Here is a 25,421-nt window from a genome sequence, read left to right as displayed (position 1 = left end):
AAATCATTGTTTTAACTGCTTATGCCAGAAGCCCAGAATATTCTATGGCAAGTGACAGACTAATTGAGACTTCAAGCTTGATTTCACACCTTGTTATAAGTTCATTTGCAGTATTGCCCCAGAAATACTGCAATTTGTATTTTAAGCTTGAAGAGCTCCACACAAGGAAGGCTGTGATTTTCCATTACACCCTGCACTAACAATGTTATCTAACCAGGAACACATCACAAATAACTTAAACCAAAGCAAACTAGCAATGAGACTCAAAGAGCATTATTCAATGCTCACAGTTCAACTTTAAGAAACAAATGCATAAAGAAATGCAGCTTTTCCCAAAAGATTTGCTTCTCATATTCAGTCAGTCTACCAATCCCATTACCAGAGTAGGTTTTCCACTTTTTTTTCCTCCTGATAGACTGCAGAGGAAACAAAGCTCTGTAAAAGCTTTTTCATTAATGGAACTGTTTTGCAGATATGACTTCATCAGTCCTACCTAAAAGCAAAAGAACTAATTGCTTGCTGGAAGACTATACTTCAAAAGCAAGTCCAGCACAAGTGATCAGCACAGTGATCTAGTCATATCTTTGTTACATTTTAAAGCATTGCTGACTTGTTAGGTTTAGAATAGTAACACAGGACTAGTTTTAAGTATCTTGCAGTTACCTTCCATCACAAATGTCTTCCTTACAATTGTTAAAATAACCTGCATTTTGAAAAGCCCTCAGACCCCCATGGAACCAAAAAACTTTATTTATAGTGGATCAAAAGCTTTATTAGACTAATTTGGGTGGGAATGAAATAGACCAATACAACATCCAGTTCAAGGCTTCTGTCCTGACACACAAAACCTCTGGGAAGGCTCATGTTATCTGAAGCACTGACTTGGTTCTGTGAGAGCGGGACTGCCCAGGTCAGTCAAATAACAATGTGACAGACAACAGTAAAGCAGAACAGGGAGAAGCAGGAACCTGAAGAGCAGATGTTCCCTACGCATTACCTTCAATTCAAGATCTAACTTAAAAAAACATTCCAGTTAACTAAGGACTTTCATTGCTTTCAAAGCAAAACTATGGAACTCAATACATTTGAGTCAATTCAGCCTTTTTAGGCTCAATATTGTAATCAAGACCCAAAAAAGAGATGTAGGTGAAAAAACATGGAAGAAAACACTGTTCAAAGGATTATGTGTAATTTCAAAAAAAAAAAAAAAAAAAAAAAAAAAAAAAGAGGCACCTGGACACTGATGACATAGATGAACACTACAGTCAACTTGCTGATTGTCCACTTAAAGTGTTTCTGTGTACATTAAATACTCCCTTTTGCATTTCACATGAATCCCGTCATACATCCTTCTGTGATTTTATTGTAACTTCATCACTTGTAAAATGAAGTTCTATATACTTTGCAAGATTGCAACCATCAACTAAAGCAAAGGAAAGAGATGCTAGCTTTTAAACTCTTACTGTCACTTTTAACCTCTGGTCACTATAGGGAAAGGATTAAAATACATTTTTTCTATTTTTTATGTATTCCGCTTCATTTCTTTATTCTGAAAAGCCACTCCATTGTGCTGTAGAGAAGGGGAAGGAAAAAAGTGAAAATACCGCAAGAAACCCACAGAGAAAAATACATGAAATGAAATTGCAAGGTAAAAATATTGACAAAATTCAGAATTATTTACAATTCTTTAATTTTACTTCTAGCAGAGAATAGGGATGGAAACACTTATTCCTCTGAAATAAGCAAAAAGGTAAATGTGTTCAGTGTACAAACAAAAAATGAATAATTTCTTTTGTTTATGTATGTACAATGAAATGCGTAACTATCATGTTACTATAATAAAACCCTTTTGCAATTTAATTCCAATTTGTATAAAAGTTGAACCAGACAAACCACTTTTATCTCTAAGAGTAAACTTCATAACATAATGAATATTTGCTAGCCATAATCCATAGCAAAACATTTATAATTACAGCACTGCAGGATTAACATGAAGAGTAATACACTTCCGCTTTAAAGTACTTGAAATGTATTTTTTTCAGGCTACAGTGTTTCAGTAATTTATATTGCAATAGCATTTAGTAAAATTTGATTTGCCACTTATCCAAAAAAGATTGCTCTCAGTAAGAGGCTTTAATTACTACATTATATTTCTCATTTTATAACTTTTGCCTTAAATTCATACTTAAAATTACAAAAAAAAGTATGTATAACAAAGAATAAAATTTTAATAAATTAACCATCTAGAGGTTTTTTATTTTTTAAACAGCAGCTAACAACTGCATGGCTATAAATAATTCCTCACAGAGTTGGGTATCTTCCACCTCCTTTCCCTTCCAAGTAAAGGTCATAAATTTTTTCCACAAGTGAACTCAACAATAGCTGAATTAATCCAGTTTGAAGTTAATTGTTACAGGCTTGAGGGCAATAGTCAATGTCCAGAAAAAAAAATTATTTAACACTTGAGTATTCTTCTCATTTTCAACTACCTCATCACATATGAAAGAGCCTCCAAAATACAAACCACAACTACTGACAAAATAATAATTCAGAATGTTGTAACATGCAAGGTGTATGGGACTACTCTACCTCAGCCATCCAGATAAACTGGGATAAGACATCACGAAAAGTAAACCACAGGGTTTCAGTTCAGACTTCTTTCAAAACAGAATCGTAAAGCATATCATCAGACTATACACAATCTCAGAATCACTTGTTCACAAATCAAGAGGTAATGGCAGTAGCTAATACGACTTTTTTGAAAGAATCAAATTTAGTTTTTATTTAAATTAATCGTGATGCAGTTCCACTGGTAAAGCATGATAAAGACAACTTTGAGAAAACAAGCTGTATCTTTAAAATTAAACTCTTATGTAAGATCAAGAAAATTCTTCATGGTTACCTCAATAACTACCTATGTAACATTTTCTTTATTTAACTAGTTCACTCCAAATTTTCTATTTGTAACCTTCAAGTGGATGCACCACAATCCCTTGATATGGCTATTTCCAGCAGACATCTTTAAGCAGTCACAACAGATTCTATTTTAAATTATCACTTTCTGTTACAAAATTCTGCTATCACAGTCTACAGAATAGCAGACATGTAAGTGTGTCCCAGTAAAAAAATGCAAGTGTCCATTTCTGACTTTAGAATTTTCTCAGTAATTTGATTTCCATAGCTCCTGCAGTATAGACTCAATGGGGCCAGCCACAACTACTGTTAGCATTCTCTCAGAAATTACTTTTTATTCCAGATTTTGAAGACAGATGCCCACTACAGATCTTCTGAATTTACTATTTTATTAAGAAATAAAAAAGACACTGAGGATATCATAAAATGGCAACAAAGCTTTGAAATATTAAGAGAGCACTCAACTGTCAAAGAAAAAAGCCCACCAAAAACTTCATAATCATTTAAATTAAGTGAAGAAACATTATCTTTATCTGGCAAAATGGCAGTATCTTTTTGGCAATATAATACCTTTTACTTTCTACCAACTAGTTTCAATGGTAGATTTTTAAAAAAAGGAAAACAATGAAATTATGCAGTTCACTAAGCCAGAAAATGGCTTTTATAGTAAATTATTTGGGGAAAGAATAGAAGTAATGCTTTTGTTACTTGTGTTATAAGCGTTACCCTGTGTATATATTGTAGTTGATTTTAATATTTATTCCATAGTTAGATAATCCTCTATTAACTAATTAAATTCAGTGTTGAACTTATTAACCAATATTTCCCTGACCATTTAAAGTATTTTGAATGACACCCCATTAAATGTTAGCAGACTTTCCAGCGTACTAGTTTGCAAAATTAATAGAGTATCTTCCATTTATACAGACTCTCTCCTCACTAAGAACTCCTAATTAATTTTGAAAACTTAAATTATAGCATAACTATAATAATTTCTATTCAGAATTAATAATTGCTGCACAGATTTATTCTGTATGGTACCAGGCATCCCTAATCCCTTTTCAACTGCTACATGCGAGAAAAGAAATAGAAATCAAAGAGTGCAAGAGTGCTCAGAACCTCCTAGGATGCCTCTACAGATTCATTTTCAAATCCAGGCCTCCCACTGAAGACTTTAAACATAATTTTTGATTGCTATGCTATTAAAAAAATGTTTTTAATTGACTTAGTGTTACGTATACCTTGTTAATGCACATCTCTAACACAGAACTGCCTGGGTTTGCTCATACTGTACAAAACAATATTTGTTCAGAGTTTATGTTTTACTCTTGAAAATGTAGCAAGAAATCAAAAAATAACACTAAACCTCATTATACCAAAATACAAGGGTCACACATATTTTTATACCTATACCTGTATATATAAACCTATGTATCCACACCACATAACATACACCTTTGATGGATCACTTCCTTGCAAGCTTATCTTATCTGTCACTCATTAAAGGAATCCCTGAAGTTCACAACTAAAGCTTCCTTGGCCTTCCAAATTCCTATTTTCACAATGAAATCATCTTAATATCAGCTACTTTGCCAACAGTTTCATTGTTGTTACTCTACAGCTTCATCAACTCAAGAATTAAAAGTGCACAGAGAAGTGAACGGAATTCCTGAATATAAATTCTATCCTGTTATCATTCATACTGAATTACTACATGAGTTTCTCAGCAGACTTGTGTAATGTGCCAAGCTTTTGAAATACGCAAATTTATTTTCTGTCAGTTAAAAAATAAGGTATCTTCTTAAATCCTAATATTTGCTTGTACGTTCCACACAAGTAGAAAGAATACATTTTAGCAATCAAAATGCAGTGCTTACAAGTCAACAGCAGCCATTTCAATTGAGGGAAATCCTCCAATTTCTATACATTGAATTCCATATTTTTAACAACACTCAAAATGTGTTAAGACAAAAACTTACAGTGAATTCTCAGCTGTATACCCAAAATACCTACAGTCACTGAAACTTATATACAAACAAAATTGAGCTGCCCTAATATCTGACTGAATATAATCCTAAGTTCTTGCATTCCTAGCAAGCTAATTTTTATGACCATACGAAATAGACTGGGCAACTAGCTTATCTGTGGCTCATGACATGGATTTAAATTTGGTATGAATTGACAAAATACACAGCAAAATGTAGAAGTTGTTGAAAGTTATCTAATCAATTTTTCAGAGAATGAGAAAAAAGAAAAAAGGAGAATCAAATTTTTACCCAATCTCCTTTGGAAAGGAAAAAGTCAACATCACATAAAAAGGAAAAGAGGAGAGATATGAAGAACACCACAACATAGTCCCTTTTGTGTTCATATTGCATAATGCACTTCAAATGCAAAATTGATAGCAAAAAATCTGTTATGGGAAAACACAGCCTGTATGACATATAACCTCAACAGGGTCCAAAATACAAGAGAATGCGAGAATACTTCAATCTGTATCAGGAAGTCAAACTCTACTGATGATACATGAAAGGGTTCAGTTATTTATTTATTACATAACAGAATTATCCTTTGACTTCAAAAAATAAAACAGAAACCTAACAAATCAAACCAAGTACTCTCCTTCTCTCTTAGAAATTAATCTAAATAAAGTCTGTATTTGTAAGCTATGTACTTAAATGTAGAGAGTACTCGACAGTCGCCTGTATAAGCACATGCAGTGCATCCATATATGAAAATACATTACTTTATCCAGAGTAGAGGGTATAAGCATAAGGAGACAGAATTTTAATTATATGAGAAATCCTAAGTTTGCCACTTACAAATTTTTCAGAGGCTAACGTTGCAAGCTCAATAGCCACCCCTTAAAGGTATTGGCGCTGTTTCATTCTGCATGCTTTATACCAAGTGAGAACGTATAGAACAACCACCACCACAACACCCATACATGTGCACAAATTAATATCAGTTACAAATGGACATTCTACAACTATAACACAGTAGATGTAGAGGGATGGAACACCTCTCCTCTGAGGAAAGGCTGAGAGAGTTTGGTTTGTTCAGCCTGGAGAAGAGAAGGCTCCAGGGAGACATTATTGCAGCCTTTCAGTACTTAAAGGGGGCTTATAAGAAAGATGGATACAGACTTTTAACAGGGCCTGTTGCAATAGGACAAGGGGTAATGGTTTTAAACTAAAAGAGGGTAGATTTAGACTAGATATAAGGAAGAAATTTTTTACAATGAGGGTGGTGAAACACTGGAACAAGTTGCCCAGAGAGGTTGTAAATGCCCTATCCCTGGAAACATTCAAGGTCAGGCTGGACAGGGCTCTGAGGAACCTGATCTAGTTGAAGATGTCCCTGCTTATTGCAGGGGAGTTGGACTAGGTGACCTTCAAGGGTCCCTTCCAACCCAAACTATTCTATGATTCTATGATAAATAAAGATCATGGCATGAAAGGAAGTGGAAGGAATATTTAAATTCCATTTTACCCAGCAATTACTGCCCACAAACGTTAATGGGTATTTACAGTTGATTATTTCACTCAAGCCCTTTTATGTCTTATTTGAACTGGTACACGTTCTTGATCCCTCCCTGTCAACAAGTATTGCCAGCTTGTACTTTCTTCAGTAGGATCCTAGTACTTCTCAATGTGTAGGCCAAGTGTTACAGTGTGAGACTGGTTTTGTCTGTGATTACATGTTTTCAGTTTTTGTAATTATATGCACTTTATCACAGGACAGGCAAAACAAAGCATTAAACAAATCCTATCACCTCAGTGTCCCTACCACCCCCAAAAAAGCACACTCGCTTACACTCAAGCATCCCATGAACGGGATATCAGGATAAAGCCATTCTTCACTTTCACACTTGGTTGGCCTGAGTGGAAGTTAAATTTCTCAAAGGTAAACAGACTTGATGCAACCTTTCTACCTTAGGTCTTTCTTATTTCTCTCCAAACTCTCCTACCTGAATTTGCTTTCCCCCAGACCAGAATCCTTCCTACCAAAAGGAAAATTAGGAGTTTTCTCTACTGTCTTTACCTTCTAGTAGTGAAGTCACCACCACTGCATTCCTAAACACACAACTTCAAATAAAAATGAATCAAGTGGCCTGGCATGTTTGGCTGAAGAAAGAGAGATCAAACACAATCAATTCAATGACATCTTATACAAGCTACTGTAATGACCCTTCTCTTATTTCCTAGAATAGTCTTTTTTTTTTTTCCCAGACTAGTGTTTTTTGTTTTTTAATTTGGAGGTCTTCTATAGTGGGATCCTGTATAGCAAGTTTAAAACTACTGACAATAACCTTCCTTTCCTAGCTACCCTTTCCAGTGTCTCTAGTAATAATCCATGAAACTCCCAAAGTCTGTGGACCAACACAGAAAGAAAGAAGACCCTGAATATGCTCCTAGTTGTACAAGCTAGCAAAATATACTAAGTCTTCATCTTCTGTTTGCATCCCTTCTGTGCCACACCAACAAAGCACCAATGAGTGGTCCATGCTCATCCCTGTACAAAGATGACAGAAAAAATCACTTCCACTTACTTGTTGTTAATTCTGGGTTTCCTTTTAAGTTCATCATCTTTGGAATTGAAGGTCCATATATGTCTGCATCAAGTAAACCAACTTCTTTTGTCTGTGTAAGGAATCAAAACAAAAAAAGTATTTGTCAAAATGTCTGTCTTCCTTTATGAATTATTAGTTGAGCAAAATTTCAAAACTGCCTATAGAAATAAAAACATGGTCTTGATTTTAGACATAAGTTATCAGTTTCCTTTTCCTTGCTCTCTAAATTGCAATTGAAGCATGAAATATAACAATGTCTCTATAAGTTGAGCCAGATGTCTTCACAAAATCTAGATTTTCAACACAGAATCCTCACTTGCACATTTTCTTACATATAATGTAGACCACAGACTTAATATTAACAAACATTATAAGCCATGTTCTCTCTACTCCATGTACATTTATGCAGAAATAATATTTTAACTTTTTTTAAAAGGTATCAAATTTTATTGTTAGAAAAAACAAGCAATGTTTGTAAATCTATTCAAATTAATGCTGTTTGAATTATACTAGCAACTACAAGGAATGTGAAAAACATAAAAAACATATTTTTATCTTTCATTTAAGTGGCCAGAATAAACTTTTGCAGACATTTTGATAATACTGAAATGCAAGTCTCTGAAGCCAATTAAGCAGGCATAACATTTTAATCAAATGCATTTACACAAAAGAAAGCTAAAAAATGGGTTTATTCAACTACACATGGTACATTAGGCAATAAACTTTAAATAAAAATTATTTCAACTATGTAGTCTAGACTTGTAAGATTCATTTCTATATGCTTTTTATAGACATACATACACATTTTGTAGAAATAAAACTATTCTTCCTACAGATGGTAAGACACACTACTAATTACCAAGTTCTGCAAATTAAGTAGTAAAGAGCAAGCCCTTTAAAGTGCTGAATGTCAAGCTTCTCTAATATAAAAAGCTAACTGTAGTCAACATTTTGCAAAATTGCAAGCAAGTATGTTTAAGGGCTTGTTTGAAGGGTTAAGGCAGCAATGGGAGCTTTTCCAACAATGCTGAATCAGACTTTCACTGTTAGCATTTCAAAATGTGTGCTTCATTTTTTGGATGATGCTTTTGTAATTTGATATCAAATATTAAGCCATTTTGTTATCACAGTTTTGATGGGAAAGATGGAGAGAAAGATAAAGGCTCAGTGATAGCTATCAAGTTTGTGGTTAGAAGAAGAGCGTAACAAGGCTTTTAATGCAAGTATACAGCATCTCTACCCTTGAAAAGGATTTCTAAACATGAAGCATATTCTGTGGCATCACAATCTGTTTGTTTGTTTTAAAACAGAAATGCACCTGGATTAAAAACCTACGTATTCAGGCCACTACTTCTAAATAAATCTGAATTTCAGTTAAGATAAAGAAACTAACAGAAGCTTAGATACCTGAGAAGCAAGACTGACCCTTTTCATAACATGCAGAATAATCTGAGTTTGGGGTTTGTTTTTCTGTGGGGGTTGCTTTCTTTTTTTTCTTCTTCTCTTTAAGCTGTTGATGTTGAACCCTGCAGACACCCTTAACAGCTGAACAATTTAAAGTGTTAAATTTACCTAATATAAGCCAAATGCATCTTAAATTTTACAACTGAGAAGTAAAAAAATGCATTACCATACATGATCTACTATGTACTTTGAAAAATAAGTTTTTACTACAAAAAACAACCAAATTTGGCTTCAGTCATTCAATGTACTTTTTTATTAAACAGAGCAAAGCATATGTAATTACATGGATTATTTAATTTAGATTTTTTTAAACATTTCTTTCTTTATAACATCTTGTGAAAGCTATTACAAAAAAGTTCAGGAGTTACTCTGACAAATTATTCTACTTCTTGCCTACTATATGAAAGCTGTAATTTCAAAAAGATTGAAAAGACCCACTTTTATGTTAGATTTCAGACATCAACAACAGTATTAGAGCTTCTTTGTTCTTGTACAAAATGCATATTTTAACAGATTAGAAAGATTCATGACTCCGTCCCTTTATCTGTCAGCAGCTAATCGAACCCATCAAAACATCATCTAAGGGCTGTGCCACCTAATTCCTTCTCCAATGAAAGTAAATATTTGCAGAAAAACCTACATAGTGTTTTAAACCTGACTGACATCCTTTCCCTCAACTTTTTGAGGGTTTTTGCCCCTACAAGGATTGTGACTATCCACTGACTGAGTAACTACAATAATCTTACAACTCAGTTTTGTTTTCAGCCTAAAGGGACTGAAGATTTAGAATGATCTAAATTAATTAGATTGACTTTATGACCTCCTGGGCATAGTCAGATCTTCACCACAGGCCACTTATTCCTAGGAGTCAGCAGGAATGTATCTACAAGTGTACCAAATTTCCTCAAATGAAGAATAAATACATGCACACTGGAGAAAAATATCCCTCGATTACCTAGGAGGACTTTGCAAATTCAGCTGCTACTCCAAATTACAAAGCTCATCTTTGTTTCAAGCTAATACAATAAACCTGACAGTTTCTCAAAAAAATTTACACACTTCCTCAAAAGTAAGAAAGATGCCTGTTTCCAAGATGCACTGCTTTTGTTCGTGGATATGGTTCAATAAAACGGTTGTCTTCAAACAGAAAAATAATTAACAGATTCTCCAGTTTCTACAACTCATGTTAATGAAAGCAAAAGTGCTCCTGTAAGCGTGGTGCTTTCTACAGGATTATAGGAGAAAGGTCTTTTGGAAAATCTTTAAATAACTGGCAGAGCCTCACTGAAGATAGCCTAAGGTAAGTTTTTTTTCTTCACCAAGCAATTCAATATGTTGGGTAAAAAGAGTTCATACTGCCTAAAAGTAGCAGCTTATAAAGCATTGGCCCAGTAAAATAAGGTTTTGACTTTTGTTTCTCCCAACTATCCCTGCATTTGCAGTATGTAAGCATCCCTAGAATACTAATAATAATCCTTTACTCAAGGTTTAATTATCTTGGAAAAGCATTATGGCAGCTACCAAGGGATCTTTTAAGACAGGCACAGCACAGTCCAGATCATCTCTTCCTGCATTTACAATGTTTTAAATCCCCAAGAGATGAAATAATTTGCACACACCTGGATGCTACCACATGAAACTGTTAATCAGTATTACCAGCACCAGATACTTCTCATGCCAAGTGAAGTTTAATCCAGATGCATGAGTTACAATAATTTAAAAAAATCAAATTTTAATAAATTGTGTTTTCACCCATATAACCCACACCTCATATAAATCAGCACAGGAGATTACAAGGAGGACCAAGAAGGCAACTTAAAAAAAAAAAAAGGAAAAGAAAAAGAAAAAAGCTCCAGGATTCCTCTAATGTCCTCTGACATTATTTTCATACGCATATACATCTCATGTCGATGCTGAATCATTTTTTTTCTTAAATAATACTAGCATTACGCAGACAGAAACGCAGCACTCGGAGCACATCCAAGCACGTCAAAGTCCCCCTGGTTCTAAGTGTTTTCAGAGCACAGCACACACCACAGCTACAGCCACTCTTGGCACACTGCAGGAAAAGGATTCAGGTAATACAACTCCATCATCTTCTTATGGCTGCATTTTCTCCTTATAAAAATATTTCTATTCTGTGCTATTAAACAAACAGGATTCCATCTCTCCAGCTGGCATAGCAATAACCAAGTTCAAAACAGCTGTTCTCAAGTTAACATTTGCCCTTTTCCTTCCACCTGCCCAGCTATGGAAGAAAGTTTGAATCAATCTTCAAGTTTACTACACTTGGAAAATCTTTTCTAGAGACCTGTAATTTTTTTGTTGCCTTACTGCAAGTTCTGAAGAGCTTAAACTCTGAAGATATAACTGACAATATAACCATTCCCATATGATTTAATCATGTACTTCCACGTCACTGGAAGCTACTTTGAAAAAAAATATACTAAACTAACACATGCAGAATTATCAACCTCTTCATACAGAGTAAGATCCTTACCAATATTCCATCGGGCAGAGAGAACACAAAAGTAGAAATCTATATATTGTCAGCACATGAAAACACAGAAGTGCTCTCTTGGTGTATTCAGCAAAAAGTATACTTAAACACTCACAGATGTTCAAATTTACCTTTTTACCAATGCTTTTAAGGTTTCCCCCCTCTCTAGCTAAATGCTCTCTAGCATAGACTAACTAGTGCTAGGATTTGCTCTTGCTGCAGTACTGGTGCCAGCTGTCATGGTCTCATCCGATCATTGCTGAGCTCAAGACCACAAAAAAAAAAAAAAAATTTACAGGATAAAGGACTGTGGTAAAGAACTATAACTCCTCTTCACCATCTGCATTTACATCACTGACTACATCATCCTTTTTACTTTACTACCATTAATATTCTCAACAAAATATTAATTTGCCCAATTAGACCTCTCTAAAGATTTCTGACAAATATTCAGCATAAGGTACATCCATACAATCACTGCATCTCTTACTCCAGTACAAATAGAGTAAAGTTTTCATTCCAATTTAGAAACTTCTCTCATCTACACTAAGAAATGAAAACAAGTTTTCACAGTGACCAGGTATAGATTCTGTATTTACAAGAAAACCAAATGCTACATCAATAGATAAAGAAGATATTCTTGCATACATCCTTGAAAGATGAGAATTCTACAGCTTCACTTTGTGCAGTGTACAAGTTACAGGCAAAGACAGCCTCACTAAAAAGATCCTTTCCTTTAATTTCTCTGGCAAGATTCTCAACGTAATTAAAGTTCAGTTTAGCCTTTTAACTTGGCCACTGCCTTGTGAGCAATAGAGATTTGCAAGATAGCTGTATTCTGAATTAATGATTTTCAAGTTCTAAACTTAGTTGTAATAAATCCTTTGGGGGAAAAAATTAAAATAAAGTTGTTGAAGGCCATATTAGACACAGTCCCTCTTTATACTGGCAGAGAGAGGTCTTGTAAAAAACCAGTAAATTTTGCTTCCTTTGCTTTTCCTTACACAAATTCAAAATTATTCAATTGCCATTATGTTTGTTCTCTTAGGCAGGTGAGTTTTACTACACATGGTCCTTGTACAGTTGATATAGGTCCATGCTAATGACAAAATGATCCATATCTTTCCTCATCCTGTTAACTATTTTAGCAAACACTTCAGAGTTGTTTAGTCTCTCCAATACACTTTCTTTATGTAGGTTCCCTTTTTTGTCTTTCAGGTAATATTAACTATGAAATCAATCATTTTCAAGTAACGGATTTTTTAACCAAATGCAACCAGTTTCATTCATATACCACAGAGGACCCCTGCACACACAATTCTGTGTTCAGTGGACAATCTAGTGATATTCACTGACTTCTTCCAAGTTGCCAAATGCTTTATTGAGGAACAAGCCTGATAAAAGACTTCATGCCAACAGAGAGAAAGAAGAAAAAAAAAAAAGAAAAAAATCAGCTCACAAAAAGCTGCTATAAATAGTTGTTAATCAACATAGCCTACATTACCACTAAACATCCAGAGACTCTTTGACAGCATTAATTTCATTTTTGCTCATCTTTTCTGAGACTTTATTTCATACTTGGTAAGACATATGTATTCCCACTAGCCATTAGCGGATGATATTTTACTTTGAAGTTAACTCTGCAGACCACCACAATTCCCTGGTGTTCAGCCTGGGAGGGATGGAGGCACAGGTTAATGAGCTGTTGTTGTTCTATATGGTGAAGGATTCCCTACATTAGAAGCGCTCCCAATATTCAGCTGCTGCAGCCCATTCCGAAGACAGAAATTCCAGCTTTGCTAAGTGAAGATGCCAGTTATTTTTAAAGCTGGTGCTCTTAATCTACCACCAGGACTCTCAATTTACCCTTTTAATGTCATTATAGACTTAGAGCTAATCCCAAACTGCAAGCAGCAACACATAGGACAAAAGGGAACTTAAAATCAGGATAGGCTCTGGATTCCTCATTTGACATACTGACACACTGAATAGCCATCTTTTAATCCCTAATTCTCTAACTCTTTCAGCTGCACACTATTTAAGTGCCTAGCTGTAAATTGGATTAAAGCCAAAAAAGTACCACTGCAGTCTTCTCACTCTCTATCCTAGAAATGCAGACTTTTTAAACACTCAGTCTTCTACTGGTTTAAAAGCCCTTTTCCTTCATATGAAGATCTTCTAATTTTCAGTCAGCTACAGAACTTTTCTGGCAATTTTTTCCACAACAGTCTGCAGTAGCTCCTAGTCAGATTTCTAAATAATCGGATACCAGTAATTCAACCTTGTTTGTCCTTCTTCAACATTATGTATCCTATTGAAAAAAAATTCAATACAGCACCATTTTAAAAATAAATTACCAAAATCCAAAACAGAATCCCAAACATTACTACATCCCTACAAGATGTCTCACTGCTTTCACAGTATGCCAAATTATTCTAAACCTGCTCCACCTTTCACATAAGTCTCTCTGACATCTGCACTAGGCTTTCAATGACTTGAAGACTAAGCATGAAGGTAATTAACTCTACATGCAATGTTTCAAAAAAAAAAAAAAAGTAAATATTTTCATTTTCTTCAAATTAAGCATATAGTCATTTGATTAAAATAAAACATTTTACATGGCCTATGTTTAAAAATATTTTTAATTTCACTCATTTTTTACTTGAAAAACAGTGATTTTTTAAAGCTTTATTCTCTCATTTTCTCAGCTGGTCTAGAAGCTGAGCTGTCACTGCAAGATAACCCAAATCAATCCTAACTGGCATCTCCAGCTTTATTGACACTTTTTAGCATTAAGAAACAAGCATGAACACCTTATCTATAGCAACTAAAGTCTTCTGATTCTCTAAGCAACAAAGGTAAAGATGCATAGAAATCAAACCCTAATAATTAGGAAAGCTGCATAGGAAGGGGACAAAACAGGTCAAAACTTTCCTTCACACTGTAATTATTCAGTGAAGGAGCCCATTACTGTCTAAATTCTTCTAGATTTGTTTGTTCCCCCCACATGGAATTTTCTCCTTACCAGAAAGAAATGTATATACATTGTGAAGTCATCAATTAATGTAGCAGTCAAATATTATCCTGCAGACAAATAGCTTAATTACAGGAGCCAAATATTTGAGGAAAAAAAAAAAAAAGCTGGAGTATAAAGAAAATAGGCTGGGTAGATTTTGGGTAGTTTTAAAATGAATGTGTGTTGTTTGATTAAATACACATTTTGAAATAAATAAAACTAATTTTATTATCACAACAATGAATGCACATGAAGACTCTGCTCATAACTACATAGTTCTTATGCTATAACTTACTACATAGTTGTCAGAGACGTCCTGCTTGCCTATGTGTATAATAGGCAGATATCCACAAGTTTTCCACTTTAAAAAAATAAATAAAATCTGCGTTGTGACATTTTGACTATGATATTGTTTGAATAAGTGTTTTTTCCTTTAGCTAATCATCAACTTTCCCCAGCTTTGTTTACATTACAAGACAAGGTGTTTGGCCTTTTCCTGCCTGAGGTTAGCTGCAATACAAGGCGGGGGGGCCGCAGCACTCTGCTCGCCCCCCGGCGCTCCCTCTGCCGGCCGGCTCTCACCCTCCGTACGCAAACACTGACAGTCTTCTATTTAAAATAATACGTTGCTCAGCAATCAGCGGGTTTGCTTGATGTATTTCAAATTTTGGTCCTGGTCTGCTTGACCCAATAATCCCCTGACACAGAGTTAGGCTAGAATAGTTAAAACCGATGCCTTTAATCACGCGCCCCCACCACCGCAGGCAGAAGCCGCTTGCTTATGCTTACATGCTAATTTGTTCCATACCGTTTTACTTCTTGCTCCTCTGTCCTTCGCAACATAAAAACCATTTCGTCCTATAGTGAAAAATGTAAATCTTCCTGGAAAGAAAAGAAGAGTCAAAGGAAATCTGACTGGGGAGTTTGCCTCATAGTGACAGCGCAAGCATGCAGCCTCCCAACTGGATTTGTGCCATCCTTAGTCATGCACAGCTGGTGTTTGCTCACTAAAATACTCTGTTCATAAACAAGCAATCTCTATCCTATTATTGCTGCCATCTATTAATTCAACTTGTTTCTACTATAATAAATCATCTCTGGCCAGGCAGCTTTCATAAATAGTCATTCTAGTCTGAATATGAATCGTCCTGGCACGAAACCCAAAAATTCTTCCCAAGTGCTCCAAGAGAAGCACAACTGACTGCTGGTACATCAAAAGAACGAAAGAATCAGCTGTCAAACTAAGCAAGCAATTAAAAATAGGACACAAGGGTGAAACTTTAAGTTATTTCTTAGCACAAAAAGAACACTGTATAGATTTATAGGTCTTGGTACAGGCACAAGAGCTTATACAATTCTTAACGAATCCATCTACAACTGGTAACGCCGGGGTACCAAAAGCCTAATATTTCAGAAAGGGATAAGAGGCTGCCCTGCTTGTTTCCCTGGCTTTGCATCAAAAAAACCCAAAACAAAACAAAACTCAAAAAAACCCTACTCTGTCTTGGACGTGGTATCTAGGCATCTAAATGAAATCCTGTCCTGAATTATTTACTCTGTAACCATGAGGTAAAAATATGCCAAACAGACTGAGCACCAGCATGCAACACTTGAACTCCTGAATTCTAATCCCAGCTCTGCCAACAACACTGTGCGCCAATGACAATGTCCAAGGCTCTGTCGATGCCTTAATACTTCAGAAAATCACTATAACCAAAAAAGCTACCACATTTAAAAAAAAAAAAAAAAATCTATCCATAGAAACAGCGGGGGTTTGGTTTGGTTTTTTAACTATAGAAAGTAGACTTTTAAGAAAAGATGGAAGGAAGCTTTCTTTTATCAAGAGGACAAAAAATTCCTTTATGCTTTGACTGTTAATCTTCTTCCAGCTTATGACACTATCAAACAACAGTAAGATGTCACAGCTGTTACTGAAAGCAGCAAGAATCTACCCTAATCCAATCTCTTCTGAAAGCATCTTCCACTGATCTCCCTCACCAGAAAACAGTTGCTCTCAACAGTCTGTGACCTGTATAATCTTAGAAAAAGAACACTTGAAAGATCAGAAGAAAACATTATTTTTAAAGTCATTTAGCTCCAGTATACTACTTGCTTTGAAAATCTAGTTACAAACATTGAACGTGTAACAGATACAGACTGTATCTGATGAAGGAAGCACAGACCTTTATTGTTGTGGTGATCTATCTTACTTCACGAGTCCTTTCTTTCCTCCTTTAAACAGTACATGAAGTTCAAGCATCAGTTTCTATAAATCTGTATTTTGCTTATAAGAGACATAAGGACTGTAATGAAGTTGCAGGAGGCTGCTGAATCTCTGATCTACTAACAGAATCATTACTGCTTCCTCAGAAAAAGATGAACTTACAACAGCAATGAAGGGAAGGGAAACCATGGGAAGGTGATGCACAATCAGTATTTATTAAAAGTAAAATGAAGAGGTCCATTGCTGCACATGGGGGGTCAAAGAAATTCAGTATAAACTTCAGCAGGAGGCACCAATGGACTCTGGAAAACAACCTTTATTTCACTATAACAAAACTGAACGTTGCAATGATCCCTACAATTCAGAGCACTGGACAATCCCAGCCTGGATCAAGGTCCCAGGGATACTAATTTCATAACCTTGACTCACAAAACTAGTCAACTGAAATCAATGGGAGTACACAAACAAACATACCAGCAAATTCAAGCCCAAAGGTTAAACATAAACATGACATATGCCATCATTATCTTAAAAAAAAAGAATAAATTAACACATGAACAAATAACATAGAGTTGAGTTTATTCAATCCACCTTAATTTCATATTTTCTAACCTGTAACTGTATCAATCCGCAATTTCACTGTGGCAGCAGCTTGCTAAATTGTGACCATCAGTTCATGCAAGTCACAGCTATTTCATCAGTTTCAGCTGCTCTTCATTGATTAACATCCACCAGATGCTGGCCTCCAATTTTACACTACCACATAACCATAGCATTAGAAATTACTAGCACATTCTATGTTTACTTAACTTTCTTGGCTCAATTTAATTTAAAATTATTTCTCTGTCCCTGATTTTCCAAATAATTCCAGCAACAAGCTCTTCAATCACTCTAGACTATGGTCTCTCTTATTTGTGTGCTTTACAAGTGTTTTAATGGGCTACTGAAGTGGTGTATCACATTATTATGTTTAAAGCCAGACGTTTAACTCCTAAAAAAGGGCATAATCCCAAAACTTGTGTATGTCAGAATTACTAAGAGATGCTTTATCTAAATATAAATTTAAATAATGCACAAAACTGTATGTTTGAAAAGTATCAGGCACAATCTTAAAAACACTTAAGCTGATACAGAAAGTTATGTGCAATTAGTTGACATGGTTTCCATGGAGCTACTCAATGACCATGCCACAACACAGATCACATTGCAGGATCACATTCGTTTTGGAGAAGTATTACAGCCAATGCCATGTTTTAAAGTTAATTAGAAGAAACCATTCAAGTAGTTTTGCTTTTCAAGATGACAGATTTTTCTCTGAAATCAAATTACTCCAGCAACCTATTTAAAACACAGAATTAAAACCTGTGAAATATCAACATCAGATGCCATTACAAACAGTACATATTTCATATAACAGCTTTAAACACTCTCTTCATATCAAGCATGACTGAGTTGATGGAAATTTTTTTAATCTTTTACAAAATTCCTACCAGAAGCGTGCAAATTGCATGTAAACCTCGCTCCTTCTACCTGTTGTTTTATTTTACTCATCTTTTACAACAAGAAAAAGATACTGCATTCACCAGATTAAAGTACATGTGGATACTTTGTATTAAATTAATGCTTTAGGAGTACAAAACCTGCATTATACACCTTTACATAGGAAGCGAAGCTTGCTTCTGAGTTTACCTCTGTGGCAATAAACATGCACAATGGAACTACTCCCAGTTTACAGCAGCAGGTGGACATAACGAAGACCTGTTGTTTTTACACTTGAATGGTTCTCACTGTCTATTTATAGTCCAAGTAACAGTTTGAGCAATACCAAACTGGGCAATGATATTTTGTCACTCAAAAAATGTATTTCCAAGCTTAAGGGAAGATATGTAGCTCCTTTGTTTCCTCAGCTTTTATATATAAAGAATTTTTACATATTAATTTCTCTAGAAAAAGTAAATCTTTAGAGCTATAAAAAAATGTTTTGGACACCATAAAGCACTTACTCTTATTTTTTCCAAGTCAGTGCTCTGAAGTGATAGACTTTAATTATTTATGTGTCTTCAACCTGCACAAACATCCTCTACTATGTCTACACATCCTTGCAGAATTGCATTTGCACTCAAGAGACACACAAGGAAAAGGACACAGCCAAACCCAGATGAAGGATGAGAGCTACTAAGTCATTCATGGTACTGATAAAATATAAACAAATTAATATAAACTCAAAAGTCCATGAAAAACAAATAAAGAAATTAACTGTCACAGTAAATACTTAGATTTAATGTATGTGACTGCCCCTGGCAGTAACCATTTTATTTATGACACACATGCTTGTTTCACATTAAGGCTGATAATTAGATGTTCACCTACCGAATCATTTGCTGCTAGGGCGAGGGCTATATTCACTGCAAGAAAGAGGAAGAAAAAAAAAAAAGATTAAGTGCAAGAAAACTTAATTCCTAAATATTGATAATTTTATCGTTACTCACAAGAAAAAATATAATATAAATACATCACACTTACTTAATAATTGCATTCATTATCTTGGTTCTTAGCTTCTTGCACCTCTACAATATTACCAGCTTAAGTGACAGCAGCACCCACATTTCAGTCCATCTTTGCTAACAGGCTAACAAACTCAAGCTAATCTGCAAAAACTTGCAAACTCTAACTTTCTAGAGGACACTGCAAAATAAAAATACAATCTAAGTATTTTGCCAAAGGATAACATTAAGAAAAGAATTTTGACTTTTCAAAAGTGGACACCGTACTATAAAACTAAAATAACCCTCCCATCAGTAAGCTTCACCACAGTCTCTAGTGAATTTTCTTAAAGCTAGAGATTAGGTAAGTATTGACCTAAACTATTAAAGTACAGTGACCAGAAAGATGATCATACCCCTTTTTTTGATTTCTTGTGATATATTAAATGTGGATATTTTCTGGAAGAAGGTGCAATGCATGCTCTTCACTTGATTTTTACGTCAGAAAACAAAGTCTCATCTACCCTGAAAGCATCTGTAACAACTAAAGAAACAGAAAAACAGGATGAAGCAATTAAAAAGACTGTGAGTTTGTTTACAGCTTTTACATTTCCATCAATACTTAACTCCCATAACGAAAAAGCACATGCAAGAAATGGTATCTTTTAATGGCTCACCAGCTTCAATTCTGTTGGGAAACCTCCTAGAAGCTTCAGTATAACCAAACAGTAATTGTTATAATCCAAGCAGTAACATGTTTTAAAAGAAAAAAAACCAAACAAACCACACATGAAAAAACCCACCACACACACAACTCTTTCTTGGGCAACATCTCTTGCTTTCTTTATGCATTGCTGTATGTCAGTCCACAGAGCCTTTTTAAAAAAATAAGCTGTGGTCAGCCTTGTTCTACTGAAAAAGTATGAAGGTACTGAGAACAAGCTGGGGAGCCAGATTCCCAGCTTAAAGAACTTAGTGTTGAGAAAGGTTAGTTCCTTTAAACAAAACGGTGAGGAGGTTAACATGGAAAATTGTACAGCTCTCCCTAAGAAGCACACAGCCTTTGTTTACTCCTAAGCTGATACAGCATATAGATTTTATTTTTCAGTTTGCTATTTAAACGGATGCTTGATTAACCGTTCCCTGAATCAATCGGAGGAAAATTCATCCTCTGAAACTTGGAAATCAATCTACAAATCACAGATAAGGAGAAAAAATAAGCAAACCAATGATAAATAAAAAAAAAAAAAAAAACAAAACCGCAGCTCATGTCTGAAGAGGCACAAAGAAGCAGCAAGTTACTCCACACACTGTCTTAGAACCACTTTATACATCTATCTCCTTCCTATACAATTACCATATGTGAAAATTAAGGTATGATCCGCAACGCTTCTTCAATAAAGGCTACTTGACTATTGAAGGGAAAAAAGGGAGACAGTAGGAATAATATAGTGGGAAAACCCGAGTTTTTTAGCTGGATATCTAGCTGGACACCTCGTGTTCTCTGTTGAATCCCAGCTGATTATTCTTGCATTCCATTGTCTTTGTATTATCATCAGTTCCAAGAGGGTGTAGAGATGCAGCGTAGGACCTAACCTGACCCTAAGCATTCATGTTGGCCCTAACTAGTAAGTTCCCATAACGCAAGAGAGCAGGGCAGACACATTCCAGAAGTTCAATACAACTTTCTTTTATTATTATTCTTTATAACTTCACAGCAGGCTCCAAGAAAAGTCACCATGATACCTCCACCAATGCTAAACCAGCCAACCAGCATCAAGCACAATGCACAAGGAGATCTGAGTTAGTCTTCTTGAAATCAGTACAAGCCTGGGAAGATTTATTAGTTTGGACTTCGTAACTTCCAAATCCAAACTGGCCCTAGGAATAGCACAGTTGAATTCTCAGAACACTGAGCTAACAATACAAATAAAACTTCTGCGCCCAAAGTACAGAGCCAGATGAGTGTGTCTGTATCTGTGACATGGTTAATATATATCATCAATAAAATACCTACAGATAACTAAGATGAACTTTCTCTGAAAGATAACTTTCAATAATTACATCTGAATTTAAGTGGCATTTAGAAATATAATAACCGGTTTATGACTATTTATCAGAATATTTTAACATGTAGAGACAGCCCAGTATCAAAAACCATGACATTGATCCTGGAAAAGAACCATGAACAAACATTATTACCGTCTTTGCCAAAGCCCAGACCCATGTCCGGGTTGGTCAGGCAAATAGATGGATTTTGGCCTCTACCTTGAAAGGGTGAGTTTCAATAATAGTACATCTTACATGCAGAATAGAAGCATGCGAGAGGAAAAAAAAAATTAAAACACAGTTAATATAACTGAGATAAAGTCGACACATGGTCAAATGTATCAGCTCTCCTGACCAATAACGAAAAATCTCAGTCCTTTAGTCTTCACTAAAAATGTCTGAAGGCCAAGGTAGTTGGTCGTATCAGTAGTTTTATTTTCCTCAAAATGCAGGATTAGCAAAATGTGAGCAAGAACACCAGCCACGAATTTTACTCCACCTTCATAGCTGAAAACAATAAGAGTTTCAATAAATTAGAAACTTCTCTTCTTTAAAGACCACACTTTGAACTCTTCTCATGCCAGGATCAATTTTCTACAGTACTCTCATCTTCAGGATAATGCGAAAGAGGGGACAGAAGAGACAAAAAAAAAAAAAACCACAAAGAAACAAATAAAACCCAACCACCACTTTGGCCAGATAGAGTAAATACAGCAGAACGCTGGTAAAAGATAGAAACTTGACAGGAAAGAGATAGGAGACATAGGAAGCAAACAAACAAACCAACAAACCAACACTTACACTAGGCAAACAAAAACAACCAAACCAAAAAACAACCAAGTATTTAAACATGCATTGAAAAATATTTTTCCTGTATCACAATTTCTTCTTGTAATGATTGACTACACTGATTTCAGAAGACCAAAAAGTGCTAGAAGCAACAGAGAACACAATATGAAAGCTATATGCAACAAACAGAAAGAGTTATTCAACAGGTTAAGGAATGGTCCTGACAAACTTGACCAGAATGCATATCCAGTTGTCCTGAAATGGAGATCCGGAGCAACTGAAACATAAACACACTGGGGGAAAGAATACGAAGAGCCTTAAGAGTCCTTGAAAGAGATGCAGACGATAAGACTGATGATATTTTCTGTGGTGCTTTAGGAATTAGAGGTACGTACTATCCTCCTTCCTTTTCAACTCCTTCTCTCAAAATGAGTCAGCAGAGTTGTCACCAAACATGTTCCCCACAAACCTCCATTATAAAGAACATCATTTTAAAGGACATAATTCAGCAATGATGCCATGCAATATTTTGATCAGAGTTACCTTATCTTCAATTGTTCATCTGAACCATGATATTTATTCTCATTTTAATAAACAAGAACCTAGATTCCTTTTTCTTCTCAATATTATAAATGAATAAATTCATTAAAAAAAGGCTGTCCAATATACCAGTATTTGAATGGTTCCTTTACATTTCAACTCTTTTACTTAATGCTTGTTGAACCCTGATTTTTTATTTTTAAATGCATGGGTATGAACTCCCAGCTCTAAATATTATTTATGTATGTGTCATACTTCATGTACAAATTACATAGATGTGTACAAATTACATACAGATGCCAGTTAGCAGAACTTAAATTAGCACATTTGTTTGCAGACATGAGGAGGATAATCTGAATTTACTATTCAAATTATGTTCATTTTGTAAATTGTTGATTTACAGATATTTGGTATTTTCAGTAACCTGAAACAACCAGCCTATAAATTATAACCATCAACCAAAAGCTACATCACATTACGAAATGCAAGTGTTGATTGTTTTGCATGTCTTTGTACAGGAATGTGTGTCCTATTTATAGGATAGTATATAAGTGTATCCTATGTACAGAAAAAAATACTTTCAAAAATATTTTTTTTTTTAGTACAGTTATTCTTACTATCATGTTTGCATGTTCTAGTATTTATTAGACAGTCAGTCCTTTTCAAGCATGGCTGAAATACGAACCACAAAATGAGAAATTAAGAGCTACATCAGTGTGTTATTCACAGCAAATGAACAGTAGAAAACATTCAACTAAAGGATGACCCTTTTCCAATCTAGATGCTAAGGAAGAGATCCTTAAACAAATTTCTAACACTTTACAGAGATCTTCTGAAAGAGGTTTACCTTCAGTGTCATCTTTGTTTAAGTTCAAGTGAATCTCTGCAGTACAGGTAACCCATGCACTATCTTGTTCTACCACCTAGGAACTGCACAGTTAGAGAAAAATTAATTCAAAACCTAATGGTGGGCCTGAGAGAAGAGTTCAAGGTGCTTCACAAGGCTCTGGTCAGTTTGTGTGGTTCATAACTACTGTTTCAGCTTTTGTTTATGAAATGCCTACACAAGTAGTTGAGAAAACTGGACAGAGACCTGATTTGAAACCTTCTAAATGTTACTGTCCTCTACAGAGCACATGACTATGCCAACATAGCACAGAGGAGCACTGTACAGGCACACCTATGCTGCTAGCGAAGGAGGAACAGTATCGCTGCACTGGCATATGATCCTTCCCACCTCAGCTTACATCACCTCTTAAGAAAGCAGACTGTCCCAGGACACCATGGCACTATTACAAAGATACTATTTCAAAGCTCTCTGCTCAGTTTGCACCTCATTTAAAGCCAAGACCTCTGTACCCACATAGATTCTCAATGGCTGCAATGGGATTGACAGAGGTGAAGAGCTGTGTTAGTGGGACTCACTTACAAGGTAATGACACAAGTGCCCAAATATTCCTTACAAAGTATTATAAAATGTGCAAAGTAAACAATAAAAATAATTTTAAAAAATCTTACCTGCTGTTGTTGATTTTCCAACTCCTCCTTTTCCGGAAGCCAAGACCACCACCTGCTTAACTCCTTCTATGGGCTTCTGTTTCGGCAGCCCGCGTGACAGGATCCGGACACGTTTGTCCCTTAAAGCCTCATCCCTGGAGCTTGAAGACTAACAAAAACAGAAAGCAAGCAAATGCGTATGCAACAACCTGCAGTTTCTGCAGAGAAAGCTGACAGGGATGAACCCACCTGCACGCCAAGAGAATTTCACTACTGGTCCAAAAAAAAACATTTTGCACGCAGGCTCTCCCAAAGGGAGCCTGCCTCACGGGCAGGCAGGCTGGCAGGAACGGGGCCTACTTAAAAATAACCCCAGTAGGCATTTTGTTTAGACAAACAGTTAAATATGATCGATCTTAACACGTAAAAGAAAAAAAGAATGAGGGCTTGTGTTAAAGTAAACCGAAACACCGCTTTCAAAGTTGGGAACTTTAAAAATAGGCTAGACCTAGTGGTCCTTTACGTTACAGTCGCTTCGAGCACAACGATTACAGCTAACAGCAAAGGAAGCGAAACCCGAGGTGCTGAGGCGCCGGGGAAGCACCGGCAGCTGCCCAGAGGGCTGGCCGGCCCACCCCGGGGCCGCCTCAGAGGTACCCGCACAAGTGCCGGTTGGCTGGAGCCGGGGTATTTCAGAAGAAGAGGTACGCGACGGCTCTTCTGCACCCTGCGGGCCCTTCGCAGCAGGACAGATGGACTGCCAGGCAGGAGCCTGCATCTCCACAGGCAGCGTCCCACCTACTGCCCGGTGGCCCGATTTTAACACCACGGGCGCTGAGCGACCGCGCGCTACTTCCACAGAACTGACTCGGCTCCAGCCAAAAACCGGGCAGAGACTCGCCTTCCTCTGCTCCGCCCGCCCGCCGCCACGGACCACCCCGCGCCTGCAGCGACCGTGTCCCCACGCCGCACAGCAAGGGCTGAACCGGCTGCGCCAGGACACAGCCCGCCAAGACACCGACCGCGTCTAGGCCACGGCGGCCCTCCTGCCTCCCACCCCCCCGCAGCTCCCCCCCAAGCACACAGACAGACAGACCGACCCTCCGCGGCCGGCGGGCGCGGCCGTCCCGCTCCCCTCCCGCCCCGGGGCGGACCGGCCGCACGGCGGAGAGCTCACGCTTCACTCACCGCGGAGTCGGCAAAGGGAGCGGCGGGACCGCAGCCCGGGTGGCGCCGCGGCGCCGTTGGAGCCCTCCCGCCGCCGACGGGGAGTCGGGCGGCGCGCAGCGCCCAACGCCAGGCGGGAGCCCCCATGCCCGCCGCCTCCCCCGCCCCGGGCGCGCTGAGATGGCGCCGTCTCGCCGCGCCTCGGC

At 36.7% G+C, this 25,421-nt stretch overlaps 1 protein-coding gene across 3 annotated transcripts in view; it reads right to left on the bottom strand.

The window, feature by feature from the left end:
• NUBPL (NUBP iron-sulfur cluster assembly factor, mitochondrial) overlaps positions 1-25,421 on the bottom strand; it is an 89,294-nt gene extending 63,873 nt beyond the window's left edge. The window contains exons 1-4 of one of the 3 annotated variants that reach the window (XM_052782577.1): positions 25,237-25,421; positions 24,070-24,217; positions 19,061-19,095; positions 7,466-7,556 (exon numbers count right to left, since the gene is read on the bottom strand). In XM_052782577.1, coding sequence (XP_052638537.1) covers positions 7,466-7,556; positions 19,061-19,095; positions 24,070-24,217; positions 25,237-25,362 — 400 coding nt within the window. In that variant the 5' untranslated portion in view covers positions 25,363-25,421. The remainder of the gene's footprint in view (positions 1-7,465; positions 7,557-19,060; positions 19,096-24,069; positions 24,218-25,236) is intronic. The other 2 variants (XM_052782576.1, XM_052782575.1) reach the window with 2 other exon arrangements.

The sequence above is a fragment of the Harpia harpyja genome, chromosome 3 (genome assembly GCF_026419915.1).
Source record: "Harpia harpyja isolate bHarHar1 chromosome 3, bHarHar1 primary haplotype, whole genome shotgun sequence".
Classification (NCBI taxonomy): Eukaryota; Metazoa; Chordata; class Aves; order Accipitriformes; family Accipitridae; genus Harpia; species Harpia harpyja.
Note: the sequence above shows the minus strand (reverse complement) of the source record. Positions and strands in the feature narration are given on the sequence as shown.